This window comes from Grammomys surdaster, unplaced genomic scaffold (assembly GCF_004785775.1).
Source record: "Grammomys surdaster isolate TR1022 unplaced genomic scaffold, NIH_TR_1.0 125953, whole genome shotgun sequence".
NCBI classification, from domain to species: domain Eukaryota; kingdom Metazoa; phylum Chordata; class Mammalia; order Rodentia; family Muridae; genus Grammomys; species Grammomys surdaster.
The window spans coordinates 1,265,852-1,287,948 of NW_021620773.1; the positions used below are offsets into that span (position 1 = coordinate 1,265,852).

At 40.7% G+C, this 22,097-nt stretch overlaps 1 protein-coding gene across 1 annotated transcript in view; it reads left to right on the top strand.

The window, feature by feature from the left end:
- The first annotated feature begins 4,222 nt into the window (after positions 1–4,222).
- Syt10 (synaptotagmin 10) overlaps positions 4,223–22,097 on the top strand; it is a 58,205-nt gene continuing 40,330 nt past the window's right edge. The window contains exons 1-2 of the mRNA XM_028753706.1: positions 4,223–4,464; positions 20,621–20,978. Of these exons, the coding sequence (XP_028609539.1) occupies positions 4,314–4,464; positions 20,621–20,978 (509 nt within the window). The 5' untranslated portion in view covers positions 4,223–4,313. The remainder of the gene's footprint in view (positions 4,465–20,620; positions 20,979–22,097) is intronic.

Sequence of the window (22,097 nt, forward strand, 5' to 3'; positions counted from 1 at the left end):
CAGTGACCCTTTTGGGGGAGGGGAGCATCAAAAGATTCTTTCATGGGGGTCACCTCAGATCATCAGAAAACACAGATACTTACATTACAGTTATAACAGTAGCAAAATTACAGTTATGAAATAACAACAAAAATATTTTTATGGTTTGTGGGTCATCGCAACATTATTATTAATATTAATAATAATGTATTAAAGGTCACAGCATCAGGAAGACTGACAACCACTGGGAAGTTTACCCAGGTCACAAAAACACCACTGAGACTAGCAGCAGGCTAGGAATCTATAGACTAATACCAGAAACGTTACTTTCAGAATGTGTTTACTTAATATTAAAGCAGAAATCAAACACAAGAGGGTTGTTGGGGGTTGTTAGCACCCAGTGCTTTCAAAATCACATGATACGGTGCACACTGTTCTGCCCAGACTGTGGATAAATGGAGGGCAAAGATGACCGGAAAGTCCTCTACTAAAATGTGTTAACATCCAGCATACAGGAGATAGTCAATACTTTTAAACTAACGGTTAAATTATTTTTTATTCTGGTCTTAAAAATCACCACTCATTATGCAATACAGAGAAAAAAATCAAAAGAACCCTGCAGATTTCCGTGTTTCCTAATCGTGGTAAAAATCGTGTCAGACCACCCAGTTTTCCTATGAATCAGGTAAAAGTGAGTCAGCTAATGAATGCTTACCCACAGCGCTGCCGTTCTTAATCCTTACAGTGAGTGTCACTGTATTGTCCATCCAGCAGACGTGAACCGTACACTGACTAGTAGTTTAAAATAAAATTATGTGTTTTACCAGAATGGGCAAACAAACATGTTCAGCATGTTCTGTTTCAGAAATTATGTCTCCTTTGCCTAATAATAGATAATCAAATCCTAGGGATGCAATATGGGAATGAACCACATGAAAATGGATCTTTTATTGAAATAGATTTCCTATTCATATAATATATTCTGATTGTGGTTTTACCACCACCCCACCCCCCAATCTCTCTCAGACTATCCCCACCACCACCAAATTCCACACCATCTCTTCCTCTTTCTTGTCAGAAAACAGACACCTAAAAACTAATGATAACAAAAATATTTTAATAATGCAATATGACAAAATGAACAAACAAGAAAATGAGACAATGAAAAAGTAATAAAAATTTAAAAAGCATTTAAAGATGCGCACACACACACACACACACACACACACACACATCTGCACACACATAAATTCCACAAAACACAAAACCATAAAGCATAATGTCTTTGTCAGGGTTTCTATTCGTGCACAAAACATCATGATCAAGAAGCAAGTTGAGGAAGAAAAGGTTTATTCAGCATACATTTCCACTTTGCTGTTCATCACTAAAGGAAGTCAGGACTGGAACTCAAGCAGGTCAGGAAACAGGAACTGATGCAGAGGCCATGGAGGGCTGCTGCTTACTGGCTTGCTTCCCCTGGCTTGATCAGCTTGTTTTCTTATAGAACCCAAGCCCACCAAGACTACTAGCCCAGGGATGGCCCCACCCACAATGGGCCCTCTCACTCTTGATCACTAATTGAGAAAATGCCTTACAGCTGGATCTCATGGAGGCATTTTCTCAAGGGAGGCTCCTTTCTCTGTGATAACTCCAGCTTGTGTCAAGTTGGCACACAAAACCAGCCAGTACACATAATATATACATAAAGGAACTGTAAGGTTTAAAAAGAGAAGAAGGAAGAAAAGGAGGAGAAGAAGGAAGAAGAGGAGCCTTGAGACAAAGAACCTTCCAAAACTGCCATTGAGGTAGCTTTGTATTGATCACGTACTGCTCAGTATGTGGCTTGGCCCTAAGCATGTTTTGTATACCCAGTGAGACTCTGTTGGAGTAAACTAATTTTTCATTTTCAAGCAGTTATCAGTTGGAGATATATATTCTGGGTAAGGGATGGGGGGTTCTTTCTACCTCTCTTCATACCAGGACCCCAGTCCCTAGTCTGTCTAGTCTCAGGTTCTCAGCCACCCAAGCACTGTTGGGTATGAGTCTCATCTCCTGGAGCAGGACTTAAATTCAATAAGATGTTGGCTGGTTATTCCTACAACGCTTGTACCATTAATGTCCCAGTGTCTCTTGCAGGCAGGTCACAATTATAAATGGAAGGGTTTGTAGCTTTTTTACCTTTCTTCTTCAGAGGCATGCCAAGTACCTTCCAATACCATGAACACTAGTTCATAGGAGTAAAAGCCCAGTGTAGGCAGTAGCTCGACTTCTCCATGTTCAATGAATTGTATTGATGTTTTCTTTACTACTGTCAGCTAGTGGAGAGCCACCAGTACCTTTGGCAATAGCTTGGGTTGTTTAGAGGCTTCTATGAGCCCCTTTGATCAACAACTACATTAAGTGTAACCTATCCCTGGACTTGGAAGCTTCATTTAATTGAGAGATTTGCAGATGGGGCTCTGGTTCCCCATTATTTGGTGATTTCCGTTAGATCACATTCATATATGTATACATTTTAGAAGCTTCTACTGTATTAGGTTTCCATATGACTCCTCAAATGGCCCCTAGTTTTACGTTTCCCTCCTCAAATTCCCTCTCTTGCCTTCTGCTTTCTTCCTTCTCCCTCTTTGACCATCTATTCGGGTATGCCTCCTAGTTGGTTTGAATGAGAACGGCTTCTACAGGCTCATAGATTTGAACACTTGGACCCCAAAGAGTAGCGCTATTTGAAAGGTTTAGGAGGTATGCCAGGTAAGGAATGTTTCTGAGATGCTGTCAGCGGTGGTCACTGGGATTCCTGGAGTAGAAGGTATTTCTAGGTATAGAGAGCTGACCCAAGAAATAGGTATGAGCTAGATAGGCGTGGTGGACCAGAGAGAGTGCGTTGGAACGCTGGTTCTGCTGACAGGAGTAAAGTAGTTCCCTGGGAATAAGGGCAGGGAGCTAGGAGAGACTCCGGTTGGTGGACAGGTCTGGGGATGAGTCTGGGTAATTACAATTGGAAGGCAGGAAGGAAAGTCAAGATTGCATTGGCTACCTGAATCCCAGGCAGGCATGCCCAGAGGGTTTCCAGGGAACGCCTCTGGGGTTAGAGGCTGAGCTATAGGGATACAGTGAGGGTCTAAGGCTGTACGAGAGGCTCTGCTTTATCCTGTGGGAAATGGGGGCAGAGAGGACATTGAGGCCGCAGCAAATGGTCTTTTAGGAAGCTGGGGATAAAACTGACGACTTGGAATTGGAGGACAGAGAGTGAAGAACTCCTATCTGATTCACAGGCTGGTGTGGAAAGGGTTTTGTTTTTGTTTTTGATTTTTTTAAACTAGGTAGTTGCTTTTATCATAGCCTGGGGTAACTTTATCATAGCCTGGGGTAAACTGTTTTCTAATTTTATTTTGTATCTCCAGTTTCATTGGTGATTTACACCCACTTGAATTTAGACGGGGCTGAGGAAGGGTATTTTGATGCCCCAATTAAAGCCCTTTGTTCTAACAGGGTGAGAAAAAGACTTCAAAACAAATTCTTTACAATTAAGAGTGCGCCTGTAGCTGATTGCACTGAATCTAATCCCCCACACTCCTTTGACACAAAGTCTTGTCTTCACAATTTTTAAGCCGCCAGCAGAGAAGAAACTGGAATCAATCGATGTCTCTCAGTCACGAGTTATGATTTGAATAAATAAAACCCTGATAGATGACATATTTTGTTCTGTCATCTACCCGGGAGGATTAAATGCAATGAATTCAAATTTTCCTGTTCACAGTGTCAAGTAAACCTCACTGCTGGTGAGAAGTGTTCTTACCTAGAATGTTCCATACCTCCAAACCATCATTGTTCCAAGTCGTTTAAAAACAAATTGTAAACAGGTGTCACTCTACCTCGCATGACCTGTCTTCTGATTACTTTTATTTAAAAATAAAGACCAGCAGGTCTGAGACGGGGAATAGCTTTTCCTCTCTTTTCTTTTTTAAGATATACAGAATCTGGGAGAGACCGGGGGAGTGGGAAAGTTGGATTGAAAAGGGAAAATGGGAAGACTGTGACGAGGGGCTCAGGAAGGTGTGTGGGAACCACAGGAAGGCCGGGTCGCCTCTGCCACCGCTGCCCGCGCCAGCCTGCCATTGGCCGCGCCGCCCAGCACCCGGGAGGCGCCGTTCTGCGCGCCGCCGCCCCTCGCTCCCCGCCGGCTGGGCTCCGCGCGCCTCCGAGCGCTCCGAGGAGAAGCGCAGACCTGGCAGCAGCGTCCTGCGTCCTCGCCAACCATGGGGCCAACTCGCAACTCTTAGGGCTCAGCCTCGGGCCAAGGGACATCAGAGAAGCTGCTAGCAGAAGCCAAGATGAGTTTCCGCAAGGAGGACGGTGTGAGCAGCCTGTGCCAGAAGGCGCTGCACATCATCACCGAGCTGTGCTTCGCGGGCCAGGTGGAGTGGGACAAGTGTTCGGGCATCTTTCCAGCCGACAGGAGCGGCCAGGGAGGAGGTGGCACAGGTAAGGGGACCCGCTTGCGCTTCCCGGGACAAGGGACATTTTGGGGGCAGACTTCCTGGCTGGAGCCTCCGGGCCTCAGGGACTTGCTCGCTGGGTTTGTCGCCTGCACCTGCTAGGTCTCTCTCTCTGCTCCTAGGCTGCTCTCGCGCTCTCCCACCTGCTGCTCTGGCGTCCCAGGGACTCTATGCTCTAGCTTGTCCCGCAGGATGCAGCAGAATCACCCAGCCTGGCAGGAGAATCTGCGCTTGGCCTCAAGGAACCTAGTTGTAGAGATAGGGCTGCGTCGTCAACCCTAAACGCAGAAAGGATCCCTCAGCTCTAACTTTCGGATGCAACCTGTCGAGCTCTTCCAAGCTTCTAAGGCCTTTTATAATGCATATGTAATTTTCTATCGCTTCTTGGCGACGGTGGCTAAAGGGTAGGGATTACTGACACCAGTCGCTCAGGACACTTGTCAAGAAAATAGAAAAGAGATTCTAAATCCTTTCCACACTACTTGCGTCCAGAACCTTGGAAGCAAATGTTAGGGGGAGGAGATGTAATCAGATGATCCCAGAGACACTTGATCGCTTTAGGAGATGCACTGGCTCCTTGGGGGAGCGGGAGGGAGCGGGGGTCTTGTCGCATTCACTTTGTTTTCTGGAGTCATTTTGGTCTCCAGGCAAGGATTTCTAGCTTCTGGGTAGCCAGGGCAACAGGTAAGCGCAACCACAAAGTCAGGCTCAGGAGAGAAGTGCAGTAGATGAAAGAAGAGTTAATTTTTTTTCACCATCGACCATAAGAGCTAGACAAAGGAAGGTTAGTCTGGTGGGATGAGAATGGGTTTGGTTTAGCTGTGTCTTCGAGTTGTTTACATGGACGATCTCCAAGGTTTTCAAATGCTCTGCCGATGGCAACAGAAGCAAAGAGGGGGGTTGTCTGAGCTTGTCAGAACCAGGGACTCTTGAAGCAGAATGATACATTGTTGTTGCTGTCAGTGTGGTAGAAGCAGTCTTTTTTTTTTTAAATGTAAACACAAGCAGAGCCATTTAAACCCTGTGTGTGAGATTTGTGAGTGCGTGTGTGTGCGTGTGCGTGTGTGTGTGTGTGTGTGTGTGTAATGCAAAGGATGTAATAAAAATCAAAGTGCTGCGACTGTAAAAACAAAAAAACAACAACAACAACAAAAAACCACCCTGTAAAGGGAGTAAGCTCTTCTGAAATGTCCTTAAGCTAACAGTAAGCCTAGGTTCAGAGTGGAAGAAGTGAGAATAACTTAATTCTAAGGACATGCATTTTGGTCACCAATGATCGATTTGGAGGCCATTACTCCTAATTCTTATTCTTTCTTGACCCTGTGATTACACACAAATAGGTGGTTTCCTGGCTCTCGTTGGCTAACCGTGTAGAAATTGCATGACAAATAGAAACTAAAATAGGGTTAGGTTCTCAACCGTCCAAAATGTGTAGTTGTACATTCAAGGTGTGTACGTTTCATGGTATGTAAATTGGAGGACGAGTTCTGAGGTTTTCATAATCACTACAGTGCATAACTGTAGTGCTAATTCTCGGTAGACATTCATTTGGGTGGGGGGGGTGAAGAAAAATGACTCTAAAGCAATTGTGTGGCTATTTTTCTCTCTTTAAGGAAAATGTGTGCTATTAAAGTGGGGTATCCTGTCTGATAAGTGAACATAGACAGCAGCTGTCACTAGAGAAAGACAGTCCACAGATTACACACGACATACGAAGATAAGCGAGATCCCTCTGCTTTTTTCATTTGTAAACTGTGAAATCAGTTAAAACCAAAGTGCTCTAATTTTAAAGCAGTGTTCTAACACTGTCGATGGGTAATCAAAGTGGACTTGATGATTATTTACTGAACGTTTGATTATATCAGTTAGCTACTCAGATGCCTGTTGTTCTGTGGATTTTTCTCACGACGTGTGCCCTTTTTAATAGCTCCTGCATAAAATCACTTGCAACAGTTGCTGTTGACTGCTTTGTAGGTAGGAGAACATCGGTGGCTTTTATTGATACAGAAGTGGCTCGCTTTTAAAGTAACCAGTTCAATATAACTAACGGTGTTCATTTTACATTGCAGTGACGATCCTGAGAGTTGAAACTGCATCACTCTTCAATCCGTCACTCAGTAATAGCAAGAGAAAGGTTCACATAATCTCAGATAAAGTCATTAACAAAGGAAGGGAGTTAGGAATCTAGTATATCACTAAGAAAGAGACGCGGCCCCGGAGGGTCCGGTCAATCAAGCTCAGGTATTGGTGAAATGTTGAAGATTTAGACTGTTGTGACTAATGCTAACTAAACTGACCTTTTAAAATGCTTAGTAAAAGCCTTTCGATGAATCAACAGTACTACGTACAATACAACGCAGTACAACAATGGTGCTACAAAGTGCGCCATGTGTACGTTTTACAAAACTAGATGTGGGAGAAGCTTAAAAACAAAAGACATTGAATGACCCCAAAATGGACATGTTACCCTACAGATTCACTTAGTGCACGTGTTATAACCAAGAAAGCTTATGGGAAATGCAAAGAAATAGGTTCCTCCTGGGTGTTATTTCTAAGATGTACCATAACAATATACGTAGTATACATAATCATGTTTAGCTCATTTCTGGACAGGTTTTGATGGTTGCATAGATGTTTATCAAGCTTAAGAAACTTATATTGCTTGGAAGTCAGAGCTCCAAATCCACAGCTAAGCAAGACCATTGAAGTTCACAGTCACACACCACCTTAATATAAGTATTTTAATAAGTATCCAACTCATCGGTGTTTCAGATTTGTTTCTGTACAATTTTAATATGGGAAAACTGATTCTTAAAAAAATAGACAAATTATTCCAAGTTCATGCTATCATTTAGAAGTGCTATTGCTCAACAAATATTTATCAAAAGTTTTCTTTCTAATTGACAGTAATACAGTTAGTGTGCGCGTTAACACCATCAATGTATGCCTAGAAAAAAACGTGGGTTGCATTCTAAAAGCTTAGTAGATACTTGCCGAGTAAGTGAGGTGTCATAAAGTAAACAAACTTGGTTTATTGAATTTCTGAAGAAAAAAATCTCTGTATAAAAGAGATACCCTTCAAGTTATGATGAGGTTGTGTCCCAATCGGAGGCCAATAATAAAAGTCCAAAGTGCACTTAATAAACCCAGCCCACTGAACTGAAAGTGTCACCGCTCTCTCTTAACCTATACTCAAAAGACCCAAACCATTACTTCAGGTTGCAGCCAAGCATCACGAGAAGACGATACCAATATTTCTAACTTAAGAAAAGGTCAGCATACCAAATTCAAAATATGGTTTCTACCTTATCTCTTGTTCCATTATAAAGTTAAAACTGTCATGAATCAGAGCCACTCAGTGGCAATTGTCTCTATTTTGACGGCATAACAAGGACTCTCAAGGTCTCCATTGATAAGATTAATGTGCACTTGAAGTCACTAGAATATTATGTCTTTGAAGACAGAGCTCTGTATACTCTTACATCCCCAGTGCTAGACGCATCCAAGGCCCATACTAGAAATTGGATAGATCGTTTGCTCAATGAACAAGATGGCTTGCCTCCTTAATGATCCCCAGTAGCAAAAGGAAGCATGTGACTTGGCTTAAGGAAAAAGTACTTGATTAATAAAAACCCATCATTAAAACTCCTATTAGTTATTCTAGCTTAACCAGGAACCATTATTTTGCAGATATAAAAACAAAAGCAAGAGAAAAAAAGGTGTATACTTTAATCACAACCCTCTACTAGTTGCTGATGAGCCTTTAAGAGCCTTAGGCTTCTTAAAACCCAGCTGTTACAAGAAATACTGGTAAACATGGAATTTTAACTATTTACATTTTGTAGGCTACAACATATGAGAAGGTAACAACAAGATTTTCCCACTTACAATTCACACAAACCTCCAACCTTTCCTTAGGTTGGATCTCCTACCACCCAAATGGAACATAGGTTATCCATTTCTCATGAATATATACACTTATGTGCACCTTGGTGTGTGCAACTATTTGTTGATCCATGTTCTAAGTAGAATTGATTCATATTAACAATGAGTTCATGTAAAAGACTGTTAAGATTATTTTATTTTATGTGTATGGCTGTTTTTCCTGCATGTATATCTTTGCACTGTGTGTGGAGAAGTACCCACAAAAGCCAGAAGAAGATGTCAGATTCCCTGGAACTGGATTTACAAATGGCTGTCAGCACATAGGTGCTGGGAACTGAAGCTGGGCCCTCTAGAAGGACAATCTGTGCTCTTATCTGCTGAACCATTTCTCCTACCTAAGGGAAAAGATTTTGGTGTATTAAATGTACATAACGTTGAATTCGTACATACAGTTTCAAACATACAATTCCACATATGGCTTTTTTTATGTCCTCCTAAATAAACGTATAATGGAGAAAGGTATTAGAACAAAACTAATTGGTTTTTTCCTAATTTGCAATTACTTTTTTAAAAAAATCAAGAAAACTCAGATTTGTATATTTTTCTGACACATTTAGGAAGCAACAACCTACGTTATTAACTTAAAATTCATTATCGTGGGGAAATGCAAACAACACAATAGTGCAAAGGAGCCCAAGTCCTCTGCTTGAAGATTCTGAAACAGTCCACGCACCAAGGAGACTGCACTTTAATAAAAGTCAGCAGATCATACCCTCTCATTTCTAACTTGTACAGTGTCAATTTTGGAAATTTAATCCCTGTGTGAAGATACAGCTTCTTATTACTAACAATAGTTTGCCTTTGCTTCATAGCATCAGATATATCATCTGTAAGATGTAAGATATACATCATCTGAGTTGTAAGAACCGAGAGGTCCAGGAGACTATCATGGTAAAACTAAGTGCACACATTTTCTTACCTGGGTGAGCAATACAGTCAGCCCTGTAAGTCCATGGGCTCCACACCAGTACATAAAAAACAGAGAAACAACCTCATCTGTAGGTTATACAGATTCCTTTCCTTGTCATGACTCTTTGAACAACCAGCATAGCAGCTATCTACAGAGCACTTACATAATGTTAGGTATTGCAGGAAGTCTAGGGATGATTTAGAATGCTCTGAAGAGTGTGTGCCGATCTGTGGTGATATTACCTCATTTTCTGTAAGAGAGTGGAGCAGCTCTTCCACTCAGTTCTGTGGGATAGTTAATTCTCGTCTGTCTCTGCCCAGCCCCTTCTTATTCTCCTCTACAAAGTTCTGCTATGAGGATGTTGGAGTCAGAATGATAAAGTCATCTGAGGTAGGAGGAAAAAAAGAACCAGAACCATGTATTCCATTATTGTTGAGTAAGAAACGTTACTACCAGTTTTTAACTGCTGTCTCCTCTTTAGTCTCCTTTAGTTCTGTCTCGGAACTCATAGAATTATGGCAACAATAGGCTAAATATTCTCAGTTGTACTGTCATTTCAAATCTATCCTTATAGGAGTTGTTAATACATCTGAATGACCCACAGGTTAAGAACCACTGCTCGAAACCTTCCCATGGACCTCTCCTTGCTGTCTTTTTACTTCTTGGCCTCCTTTTTCATTAATTATTGTTATATGCATATAATTAGGTATGTGTATATTCCTAAACAGAACCTGTAAGTCTATAAAAGGTTGCTTGTGTGTGTGTTTTCATATTAGATAACCGATTGATGTTCTCTTCCCTGGAGGAGGTTGTTTTTCTCACTCGCGACTTTCCTCCGTTGCCTGTAGTTCTTTCTGTAGAGATGAGGCTTCTTGGGCTCTTTCCACCCACTTTAGCATGGCTATTGCTGTTGTCTTTGTTCAGCTCATGTTTAGGTGGCCATGTTGCTGAAACTTTATAGATGTAGCTTCTGACATTCTGGGGAGACACAGTCTCATGCAAGCGCCCTGATACTCTGGCCGTTACCATTTGTTGACCCCTTCTTCTGCAGTAGTCCTGAGCCTTAGGTGTGGGAGTTCAGTGCTTTCTATTCACATGAGATTTCTATATCATATGTATAGAAAGATGGCTTTTAAACTTAAACAAAAAAAATTTTAAATCATGTATCATTTCCCCAAACATGTAGATGTGACAGGGAAATCCAAAAGAAATAAGTAGATTTAGGTAATTTTGAAACTTAACTTCTTTATATTTCTCTTCACAGTGTTGAAAACTGAACCTAAGGTCTTGTGTATACTGGGCAAACACTCCTGACCACTGAGCTACACCTCAGGGCTTAAAGCTAAAATTCTGAGTCCAATTCTTATGAGTAGGTTCTTAATTCAGAATCCATAACGTACTTGTTGGTTGGTCATGTTCAGACAACGTCACAGAGAGAATTTGGGCTCCGTTTCTTTCTAAAGAGAAGTCGTATTAGCGTAAGATCCATTAGCTATTGCTCTGTGCAGCTTTCTGTGCAAAGTGTTGGGTGTCAACAATATTGGCAAATACACTTTATTCATCACATTTATTAATGACTTCCACTAATAACTTAGCTTATAAGGATGAAATACGACATCATCGTTTATTGGAGTACATATTTTCCACACTGTAAAATTCTTTCATGGATCTTTATGTAGATGCTTTTGCTTTACTGCAGGCATTACTACACCACAGTAACTGTTAGAAATGTTAATAAACCATAACTACTAATACATATAGCACTGGTTCTCAACCTTCCTAATTCTGCTACCCTTTAATACTGTCCCTTGTGTTGTGGTGACCCCAATGATAAAATTATAACATTGCTCCTTCAAAACTGTAATACCCCTACTGTTACAAATCATAATGTAAATATCGGATATGCAAGATATCTGATATGTGACACCCCCCCAAAGGGGTTGTGGCCTGCAGGTTGAGAGTCACTGATGTATTGTGACCTCAGCAACAGGAAATATTTTAAAACACATATTTTTATCATCAGTTAAGTATGATAATGATGCAGACTCTTTTTTTTCTTCATTTACTGTAACTCAAAGGAAGGGCAAGGGGGAAATGAAATTATAGTGGAATTCCTCAGAGGCACCATGCAAGGGCATGCTGATTATATTACATATCTAATGTAGAAATAAAGAACAGTAATTGCTTACCATTGTTCAGACTCTTTTGTAGATATAGAACTCTTGGTGCTTACTCGTGTTTGTGGTATGCTCATCTGACTAAACTGTGGTGATAGGAACACCAGAGTGTGAGCAGCAGTGTGATGTGCCAAATATTAAGGCTGCATCCTCCAATCCCTGAGGAGGTATCCCCTCACCCTCTCATCTCTGGACAGTCTTCACTCAGACATGGAATGTGAACATGATAGCTTTCCATGTAAAACTGGAAATGAAAGGCTGGCCGGGGAACAAAAACTCCTTGATGTTGCCGAGTCTGCCGTTGGCTTCTTGAGTTGGCAGTTTCCCTTAACAAGAGGAAAAGGTTCCTGTCTAAGTCACTGTTAACTTGGTCCTCTGTTTTAGAAACCAGAGCAATGACTTCACTCTTATAACAGGAATTCCAAATGAATGATATAAACAAGTTAACTTCACCAATAATACCTCAACATCCTTTCATTTAAGAAAATTCATTGATTGGGGTTTTATTTTCCTCTTCCTCTCTCTGTGGTTTGGTGCCATAAATAGAGGTGTGGTCTAGAGTCTGTTGTCATGCAACGAGTAAAACTAAGAACCACCGAGAAAACAAAACGCTGGACACACCCCAGATACAACCACATCTGCTTCTTGACTTTAAGATCATGCTTTCACACATTTTGAAAAATTAAAATGACTATAATTTTTAAAATTACAATCTAAAATAATGAGAGGTCAAGAATTTGAGAGGGAGAGGGGATGCAGTAAGAGATGGAAGGGGGAAAGAAGGGACAGAGGGATGGATAGAGGGAGGGAGGAGAGAGGGAGGAACAGATGAAGGGAGAGAGGGAGGGAGGGAGGGAGAGAGGGATGGAGGGGAGGAGGGTGGGGAAGAGGGGAGGAGGGGAGGAAGGGAAGGAGGGAGAAGTGTAATATAGATCCAATGTTCATAAATAAAGTTCTCAGATATATATATATTAATATATTATATATATGTTTATTATTTATATATATAAATATATTATATATATATTTTAAAAAGACTAAAGTAATCCAGAAAGACACACACGTAGAAATAGTATTAACACAGTGGTGGCTGTTGAATCGAGGGCATGCCACTTGGTATATGCAGTTCTACCACCGCTATGTGGATCAGAGGTAGTCAGGTCTGATGGATTCACAAACCATAGTGAATCCATCACACTTGGAAATGTGGGGAACAAATATCGGTTGGTCTTCATCAAGATTCCATTCCCCTGAAAGCCTCTGAAGACACGTGCCTTCTTAGAGTGGTCTTTTTATTTTATTTTTCCAGAACTCTAAGGCTTTATTTTGCTGTATTAAAGCATGATGAAAAGTAAATTAGAACACACAAAGGTGTCTAAGTCCATAGCAATAGGACAGTAGTTACAAAAACGTGTGTGCTCAGTCCATGGCTTTAACAGTGTTAATTTAATTCTTTAGAAGCCTAGTCTGATTTCTGTAAACTTTATTTACCTTCAGTCTTATCCAGATATAATACAATGACAGTTATATAATGAAATCATTTAAATTGTTTGCAGACTGAAAATTTCAGCTCCAGGGGGCCTATTCTCAAGCTTCCCCATTGTAGTGAAAAACTTGATTCAAAGGCAAGGGTGCATGTGTGTGTGCGTGTGTGTGTGTGTGTGTGTGTGTGTGTTTAGTTTTTTGAGTCAGCATCTCACTTAGTCAGGGTTCCTATTCCTGCACAAGACATCATGACCAAGAAGCAAGTTGAGGAAGAAAAGGTTTATTCAGCTTACACTTCCACATTGCTGTTCATCACTAAAGGAAGGCAGGACTGGAACTCAAGCAGGTCAGGAAGCAGGAGCTGATGCAGAGGGCATGGAGGGATGTTACTTACTGGCTTGCTTTCCCTGGCTTGTTCAGCTTGCTTTCTTATAGAATCCAAGACTACCAGCCCAGGGATGGCCCCACCCACAATGGGCCCTCTCACTCTTGATCACTAATTGAGAAAATGCCTTACAGCTGGATCTCACGGAGGCATTTTCTTCAAGGGAGGCTCCTTTCTCTGTGATAACTCCAGCTTGTGTCAAGTTGACACACAAAACCAACCAGTACACTCACTGTATATAGCCCAGCCTTCTTTGAGCTCCTGTGAGGTTCCTTCCTCAGCTTCCTGAGTTCTGGAATTATAGGCATGAGCTACCACTCCTAGCTTTGGAGGACTTCTGTATCTTGGGCCTGAGTGTGCTTTCATTTTCTACTTCCTGTGGAACGTGAAGTGGAGAACTTACATGCTTTCATTAGTATGGTGTTTTGTTCAAGCACATGGGGCTAAGTGGCCACAGGCTGAACCTTCTGAAATGGTGAACCAGAAGAGATCTCTCTTCATTTGAAAGTCTTATCATTGTCATGGTGAGGAAACTAGCTGTCACGTAATGCCCAATGCCAATAATTTCAACAATTCCACAAATATTTTTGACTATGCCATAAGAAATAGACACTGAGCATAGAAAAGTGAATAAGTGTCTCTAGTCTGAAGGTTCAAGAGGTGGGAGGGTAGGTAAGAAGAGACCGCCTGGAGGAGAAAAAAATAAACTCAAGTTTCCTCATCCATATTACGAAGCCCTCAAAATTTTGAAAATTGAAAATGAGTTTGTAAATTGTAGCAATCTAACACTAGGAACCTACCTGACTTGGCATTAATTAATTAACATTGTATATTCTTATGGCCTTTAGTAATCCCAGCTATGTATATGTGGTTGTAGATAATAGTACTATGCTTGATTAATATCCTAGTCATTATCTACCATATTGATATGGTTATTATAGGATTATTATAAGATGGTCATTAGATTATTATAGGATGAATACAAGTATACTCCTTGATAAAACAGGAGGAAAAGAATGTATTGAAGCTTCAGGGGGCCTCTAAAGATCATGACAAATGAACATTGGCCACAGTAAAGCTCAGAAAGTGAGGCCAGACCCATAGCCAGAGGCAGAATCACAAACGTTCGCAGATGTGCTAAGAAATTTGGATTTACCTAGAGGGATAGAGTCCTGCAAGATCAAGATGTGTGACTTTCTGCTGTCTTGTTTGTGCTGACAGCATAACCTGTCATCTTAAGAAACATTCTGGTGCTTTGCAGAAGTCTTTGATGGTTTCCAAAATGATGTAATATTTTACAAAGAAAAAAATAGTAGAAGGAAAATAGAAACTATACTCAGATTTCCACGGGGGTCCTAACTAGAATAAGTAGATATGAATGTTGAAACCACCTCTCAAGGACAGTGCCGTTGCACTATTCCCCACTCAAACCTCTACCCTGTTCAGAAAGGGAGAGATTTCCACTGACCATTGAAAAATGTGTCGATCCCACATCATCCTACAGGTCTACATCTGTTGATATCGAGGACTTTAAATTTAAAACTAATTATTAAAGTTTTTATTAAATTGTTAAAGTTTTAAATTTAAAAAAGATTAAAACTTTAATGTTAAAGTATGCAGAATACTATAAGGTATAAATGGTACAGAAAATTCCTGAAGACCACATAGTTGGATCTGTTTTATGTTACTGTAACAACAGCGCAGATTACATAACATCAATGAATTCTTTTTTCATAGTTCTATGGCTAAGAAGTCTCAGAACAAGGGCCTTTGGGCTGGGCCAGAACTCAAGAGCTTAACAACTACCCTTCAGTAATCAACTGCTCTTGCAATAGCATCAGTCCAGTATTAAACCAGGGCCTTTGTGCCTACAGAACCTCTTATTTATCCTCACTTTGAAGCCCTGCTGCTTTTGCAATAACATTTGCAAGATATAAACCTTAGGGAGTACTTTGGAAGCATAGCCGATATGTCATCTTTATTCATTTTTTTAAATCAAGTTAATAGAGAGAAAGCACATTAATCTCACACATTCTTTTCCTCAAGTTATAGTGATTATGAGTAATACATCAGTGTAAAAAAATAGAATAAACTTTATAAAACATCAAAGAAATCCCTCCATATCAATAGAGTACGCATAGGAAGCACTCAGGTGTTACTCTACTAAGCAAAAAGAAAATTAAGGGGAATATTAATGACCAGTGCAGCATGCCAAACCTATCTTATTTTCATAAGTAGATAGTAGTAAAAATGTTTACGTTCTTTTCTGAATGCCCTCCTATTCCAGTCAGGAGAAGACAAAGCTTTAAAAGATTAGTGAAAATTTAGAGACAATATTTCTCTAAAATTGTAGAGATTTATAAGCCCATATTGTGTCCCTTTCCCAAGTAGAGGACTCATTTTGGAACTATGAAAGTAGCTAGTAAAACTAAATATGTATGTAAGTGACTGAGCAGTTCTATTTTGAGACTTTTGCTTTAGAAAATCAGTCACAAGGGACTAGAGAGATGTCTCAGTGGTTGAGAGCACACCGTCTGCTCTTCCAGAGGTCCTGAGTTCAATTCCCAGCAACCACATGGTGGTTCACAACCATCTGTCATGGGATCTGACACCCTCTTCTGGTGTCTCCGAAGACAGCGACAGTGTACTCACATACATAAAATAAATAAATCTTTCGAAAAAAGAAAGAAAATCAGTCACAAATATTTATACAAGGAGAAAGATACATAGATGCTCAAAGTAGTGGTGCTATACTCCCAAACACTGGGCCTGATTATGTATCTGTTCTGATGGATTATTATGGAAAATTACATCAACATGAAATTACAACACATTTCTGGGTAAAAGGGCAAATTAAAGCAAGGATAATGCTGTAAACAACTTATATTAAAATAATGTTATGTAATTGTAAATCTTTAAGATTGTATAAGATATATTTTGTCTATAAGCACCAGGCTTAAATATAACCTCCACTTAGTATCAATGGTTAGTTTCAAGGAATGTGGCATACTGTATTCACAACAGTGTTTAAAGAAACTTGGAATTGCTCAGTGTTAGTGTGCTGGGCCTACCATAAAAACATACTAGAATAAATGGCTTAACAATAGGAACTTACTTCGCCATCCAGGGAGCTAGAGTCTGTGGTCGTGGTATTGGCAGACTTCTTCTGAGGCTTCTGTACTTGGTAAATGTGCTGCCTAGATTTACGTCAATGGGACACAAACTATAGTTACATGAGAGGAAAAATCCTCAATTGAGAAAATGACTCCGTAAGATCTGGCTGTGGGCCAGCCTGTAGAGCATTTTTTTGTAATTAGTGATTGATGGGGAGGGCCCAGCCTACTGTGGGTGATGCTACTCCCAGGCTGGTGGTCCTAGGTTCCATAGAAAGCAGGTTGAGCAAACCATATGGAGCAAGCCAGTAAGCACACCTCTCCATGACCTTTGCATTAGTTCCTGCCTCCAGGTTCCTGCCCTGCTTGAGTTCCTGACCTGACTTCCTTCAGTGATAGACTATGACTTAGTAGTGTAAACTGAATAAACCATTTCCTCCCCAACTTGCATTTTGGTTGGTTGTGATGTTTTGTCACAGCAATAGAAACCATAAGACAGCCAGTGATGGCCATCACTGTCCCTATGTCTTTATGTGATTTTTCCATCTGTGTCCTCACCTCTTCCTGTCTATAAACATTAGTGTCAATAGAGGAGGACTGGTTCATATTACTTGATTTTATGATAATTATCAAAAGTCTCTTTACTCAAACATAGTCATATTTTGAAATGTTGACTGTTATTACTTCAAAATATATATTTAGGAAGGGTTAAGAGACAGACACAATCATCCTGTGATATATTCCTAACAAAATTACTTAAAACAAACAGAGGAGATTGGACTTAGATTTGATATTGAGGGTAAATAAATTTGGTAGTAAAAAAAGTATAAGGTTAATCAAATCTAGAAAAATTGTCCTTTACTGAGAATCTCTTTGACATTCAAGATTTTAATAATGCTATAATGCCATATGGCTAATTCAGGTCACTTTAGAGAAACAGAAATGAGTAATGGGAAGATTAATTTTTATTTATTTAGACTTCTTGTTTTTCAAGCAGTTTAAGGATTATAGGAAATTAACATAGGACAGGGTCCCTTCAAATCCATGTTCAGTTTCTCCTAATACTTATGCCTTATATTGAAATGACACATTGGTGTTATTCAAATACTGATGTTGGGAGACTTACTAAAGGCCATGTCTTTTTCCTTGAGATTTTCCTTTTTATTCCAGGACCCTATCCGAGGTGATTGACTCCATCAAGTCTGCTCTGATGATTCTTGACTGGGATGTTTTCCCAGAACTTTTGTGGATGACCTTGATGATGGGTAGAAGTATTGGTTGAATGTTTTTAGGATGTCTACTTCTCGGAACTTGTCTGATTTTATTTTTATGAGGCATGACAATGACAAAGGCAAAGGGCCACGTACATGACTCCATGTCATGGCTGCACACTGTGACACAGCTCACTGCTGTTGGCTTCCATCATCTCTGTTGTCGTTAGTACTCTTGTAGTGAATGTCCCCGTGAGGGTGCGCAGCCCACACCAAAGAAGTCAGGAGTTGTGCTCACTCCTGGAAAGCAGACTATATACACAAATTTCTTACAATTCTTCTAAAGGGAAATGTGTCCTGTTTTTATTCATGTATTTGTTTATTCAGCCTCAACTTTTAAACCATGTTTCTCTCAATCATTTCATATGATAAGCCTATGTCCATACTACAGTTATTTTAATAGAAATATTTTTAAATTCATGGATTACAATTTTCCTTAACTTATTCCTATTGCTAATGCAAATTAGTACTAACTGGACAGCATGTAAAAGAATAGAAATTTGTTTCTCACAGTCTGCAGACTGTGAGAGATTGAATTACTGGCAGATTCAATAGCTCATATCTTTGTTTTCTTTTATAATTATTATTTTTATTATTGTTGTTGTTTAATCTTTCTTTACAATCCAGTTGTTATCCCCCTCCCAATCTGCCCTTTGACAGTTCCTCATCCCATCCCTCCTTCATTGTCTCCAAGAGGATGTCCCCAACCCCACCCTGCCAGACCTCCCCATTCCCTGGGGCCTCAAGTCTCTCGAAGGTTAGGTACATCTTCTCTCACTGAGACCAGAACAGGCAGTTCTGTACTGTATATGTGTCAGAGATGATGTATATCAGCTCATGTTTTCTGCCTGGTTGTTGGCTCAGTGTCTGAAAGATCTCAGGGATCCAGGTTAGTTGAGACTGCTGGTCTTCCTATGGGGCCCCCTCCTCCTCAGCTTCTTCCAGCTTTTCCCTAATTCAACCACATGGGTCCCCAGCTTCTGTCCACTGGCTGGGTGTTTAAGTATCTACATCTGGCTTTTTTTTTTTTTTTGCTGCTTGTTGGGCCCCTTGGATGGCTGCCATGCTAGGTTCCTGTCTGTAAGCACACCATAGCATCAGTAATAGTGTCAGGCCTTGGAGCCTCCCCTCGAGCTGGATCCCAGTTTGGGCCAGTCACTGAACCTCCTTTCCCTCAGTCTCATCTCCATTTTTGTCCCTTCAGTTCTTTTACACAGGGACAATTCTGAGCCAGAGTTTTTGACTGTGGGATGGCAATCTCATCCCTCCACTTGATGCCCTTTCAACTGGAGGTGGACTCTTTATTTTCTTTTACCACTGGAGAATACCTAGGATATGAATGTAAGAGATTCGTTTTCTCTCATCACTGAGGGCCTCTTGCCTCTTCGGCTCATGTGAAGAGGCAAGGAGCAGCCTTGTTATTTTAACACTCCATTCTCAAACCCACTAGTCTAGTCCCCAAAGAGGTAAAAATCAGGAGTTATAGTGGAGCCATTCCTGAAGGCTCCACCCTTATCACCTGCAGACCTCCCACAAGGTCCTGTCTCCCAACGCTGGCATCAGAGAATTAACGTTCTAATCCATGCATTTTGAAGGAACCATATTGTAGTTGAGTCCTATTCTTGGTTCATAGGTAGCAGCTACTTTCTGTAGCCTCCTGTGGCAGAAGGACGAGTTTTGAGTTTTCAGATAGCTCCGTCAGACCTACCTGAAAGGGCACTATCATCCCATTCTTTAAAGCGCCCCCTTCATGGTGCAGTCACCTCCTCAGAGGCTCTGTCTCCTGTGTATTAGCAGCCATCCTGTTGTGACTGACTAGAGATCTGAGAGAACAGCTTGAGGAGAGAAATGCTTTACTCTGTGTTTCAGTTCACTGTGATAGAGCAAGAAGCAGACAACGAGAACGTCAGATCTCACCTGACTTTCTCTTTCCCGTTTGTGTATCTACATCTCTAGACCATGAGATGGGGTCAGTCACATTGGACGTCAGTGGTTCTCAACCTGTGGGTCGTGACCCCTTTGAGGGTTGAATGACCAAGGGTCTCGTGTCAGATACCCTGCATATCAGATATCTACATTATGACTTATAACAGTAGCAAAATTACAGTTATGAAATAGCAACAAAATAATTTTATAATTGGGAGGTCACCACAACACAAGAAACTATATTAAAGGGTCACAGCATTAGGAAGGTTGAGAACCACTGTACTAGGTAATTCATTCACCCTAAATTAGCCCTGACTGGAAATGCCATTGACATGCCTACAGTGTGCCTTATAATCTCTTAGGCGGTCCCAAATTCAGGCAAGGAAATTGAAGTTAATTATTATATCCTGTCTTGGGAATTAGGATTTAAACATAAGAGTTTTAAGGGGGCACAGACATTCAGATGATAGCCAAATTGATCTATTAACTTAGAACTTAAAATTAGATGCATACCAACTTGAAATTGCATATGTACAAAATTATTAGAAAACAGGGTTCGAAAGTCTAATCATTTACTCGTAGCATGATGTTATGTTCACGATGCAGAAAGGTAGTGCTCAATGCTATTCTCTGTATAGACAGGGGAAGGAGATCATTAAATCAGGGGAATAGATAGTTTCTATCACACACAGCTTCAGAGTTCAACTTTCTGGCTTTGTAGCAGGAGGCAAGTTGCAACCTTTACTTACAAAATCTTGAACCCCTTGTGGTATGCTTGGATACAACATGTGTTCCCTGAATTCAATTGATAATTTTTTCATATAATAAAACTTTCCAACCCCCCTCATTGTCTTAATCATTTATGTCCCCTTTTCTGCTCTTGATTTATAATGTCTATTGATAGTTCTCTTTATTGTGAATTTTTTCCAGATATTTCAGTCAGCCTGTTAGCAGTTGTTGTAAGCTTCTGTGGCCTGGCCTTGCTGGTTGTCTCCCTTTTCGTCTTCTGGAAGTTGTGCTGGCCATGCTGGAAGAACAAGCTCGTGGCCCCCAATGTCAGTATCCTTCCACAAAGCATCTCAAGTGCTCCGACTGAAGTTTTTGAGACTGAAGAGAAAAAAGACGTGGAAGAAAATGAAAAGCCAGCACCAAAAGCTATTGAGCCTGCAATAAAAATCAGCCACACGTCCCCCGACATCCCAGCAGAAGTGCAGACTGCTTTAAAGGAGCACTTAATTAAACATGCTCGGGTGCAAAGGCAAACGACCGAGCCTACGTCTTCGTCCCGGTAAGGAAGGGTCACAGGTGTGATCCTATGGGCAGGTGTGGGAGTAAAGATGGAGAACAGAGAAGAAACGAGAAAAGTCAACAGCAGGGATGGAAAGAGGAAAAAGAGAGAAACAGGCAATAAGGAAACATGTAAGCATATAAGATGATCAAGAGACAAAGAGTAGGACACAGAAGGGGATGCAGGTAGAAAGATCATGGGCCAAGAAGCAGATAGAGGTGGTGTATGGCAAGGATTTGGTAGTAATTGAGTCAAATCACACCAATTATTTAACTCTTGCCCCTGAAATCTCATCAGGTCACAGTTGCCACTTGTAAGATTTCAATTTAACTTTATTAACTAATAAATAGTGTACAAATAGCCATTGGGAAAAAGTATCACAGAACCCATGTGTGTGTGTGTATGCGTCACACACACCAGAACTACCTAGCTGCTCAGAATAAGAGGAGAGTTTTTAGTCTGCAGTTAATTAGCGCATAAACTGCAAACACAAACATGCTCTTTTTATCTGAGCCCCTGTAGATGAAACTTGAATGCTAGACAATTCTATAGGAGCCTACATGTCACAAGGATACCATGTAGCACACATTCTTTCTGAAATGTGTTCCAGAGAGTAAAATAAGAAACTGTTAGCACTGATATGTGTAACTTCAGGAACAGTAACAAGGAAAGCAGGTGGGCTAGGCTGCCTTGCTGGTTTACAATTTACAAGCAAGCAACAGCTGCTAGCTAGTGATTTGGAGAACAATTTTAGCTAGTGGCATTTATGGTCATTTAAAACTGTGTGTGTGTGCGAGATGATCCCATATGCCTCCCTTGATTATCATGCTATTATCCCTGAAAATCACAAAGCTGTTAAAAGAAGCAGGTTCTCCCTGTCCACCTGGGATGTGTCCTGAGACCCCAGTGGATTCTGAAAGCACCAAGTTCCATAAATGTTCTATTTTCCTATGTGTACATACCTATAGGGAAGAGCTAGCAACAAGAGTAGAATAGAATGATGGTAATAAAAACTGTATGAATCTGGTCCCTTTGTCCCCAGATACCACACTTTCTTGCTGCTGTGATATGCAGCGGTATTCCCTCCATGATACAATAAACAGAGAAATGAATGATGCA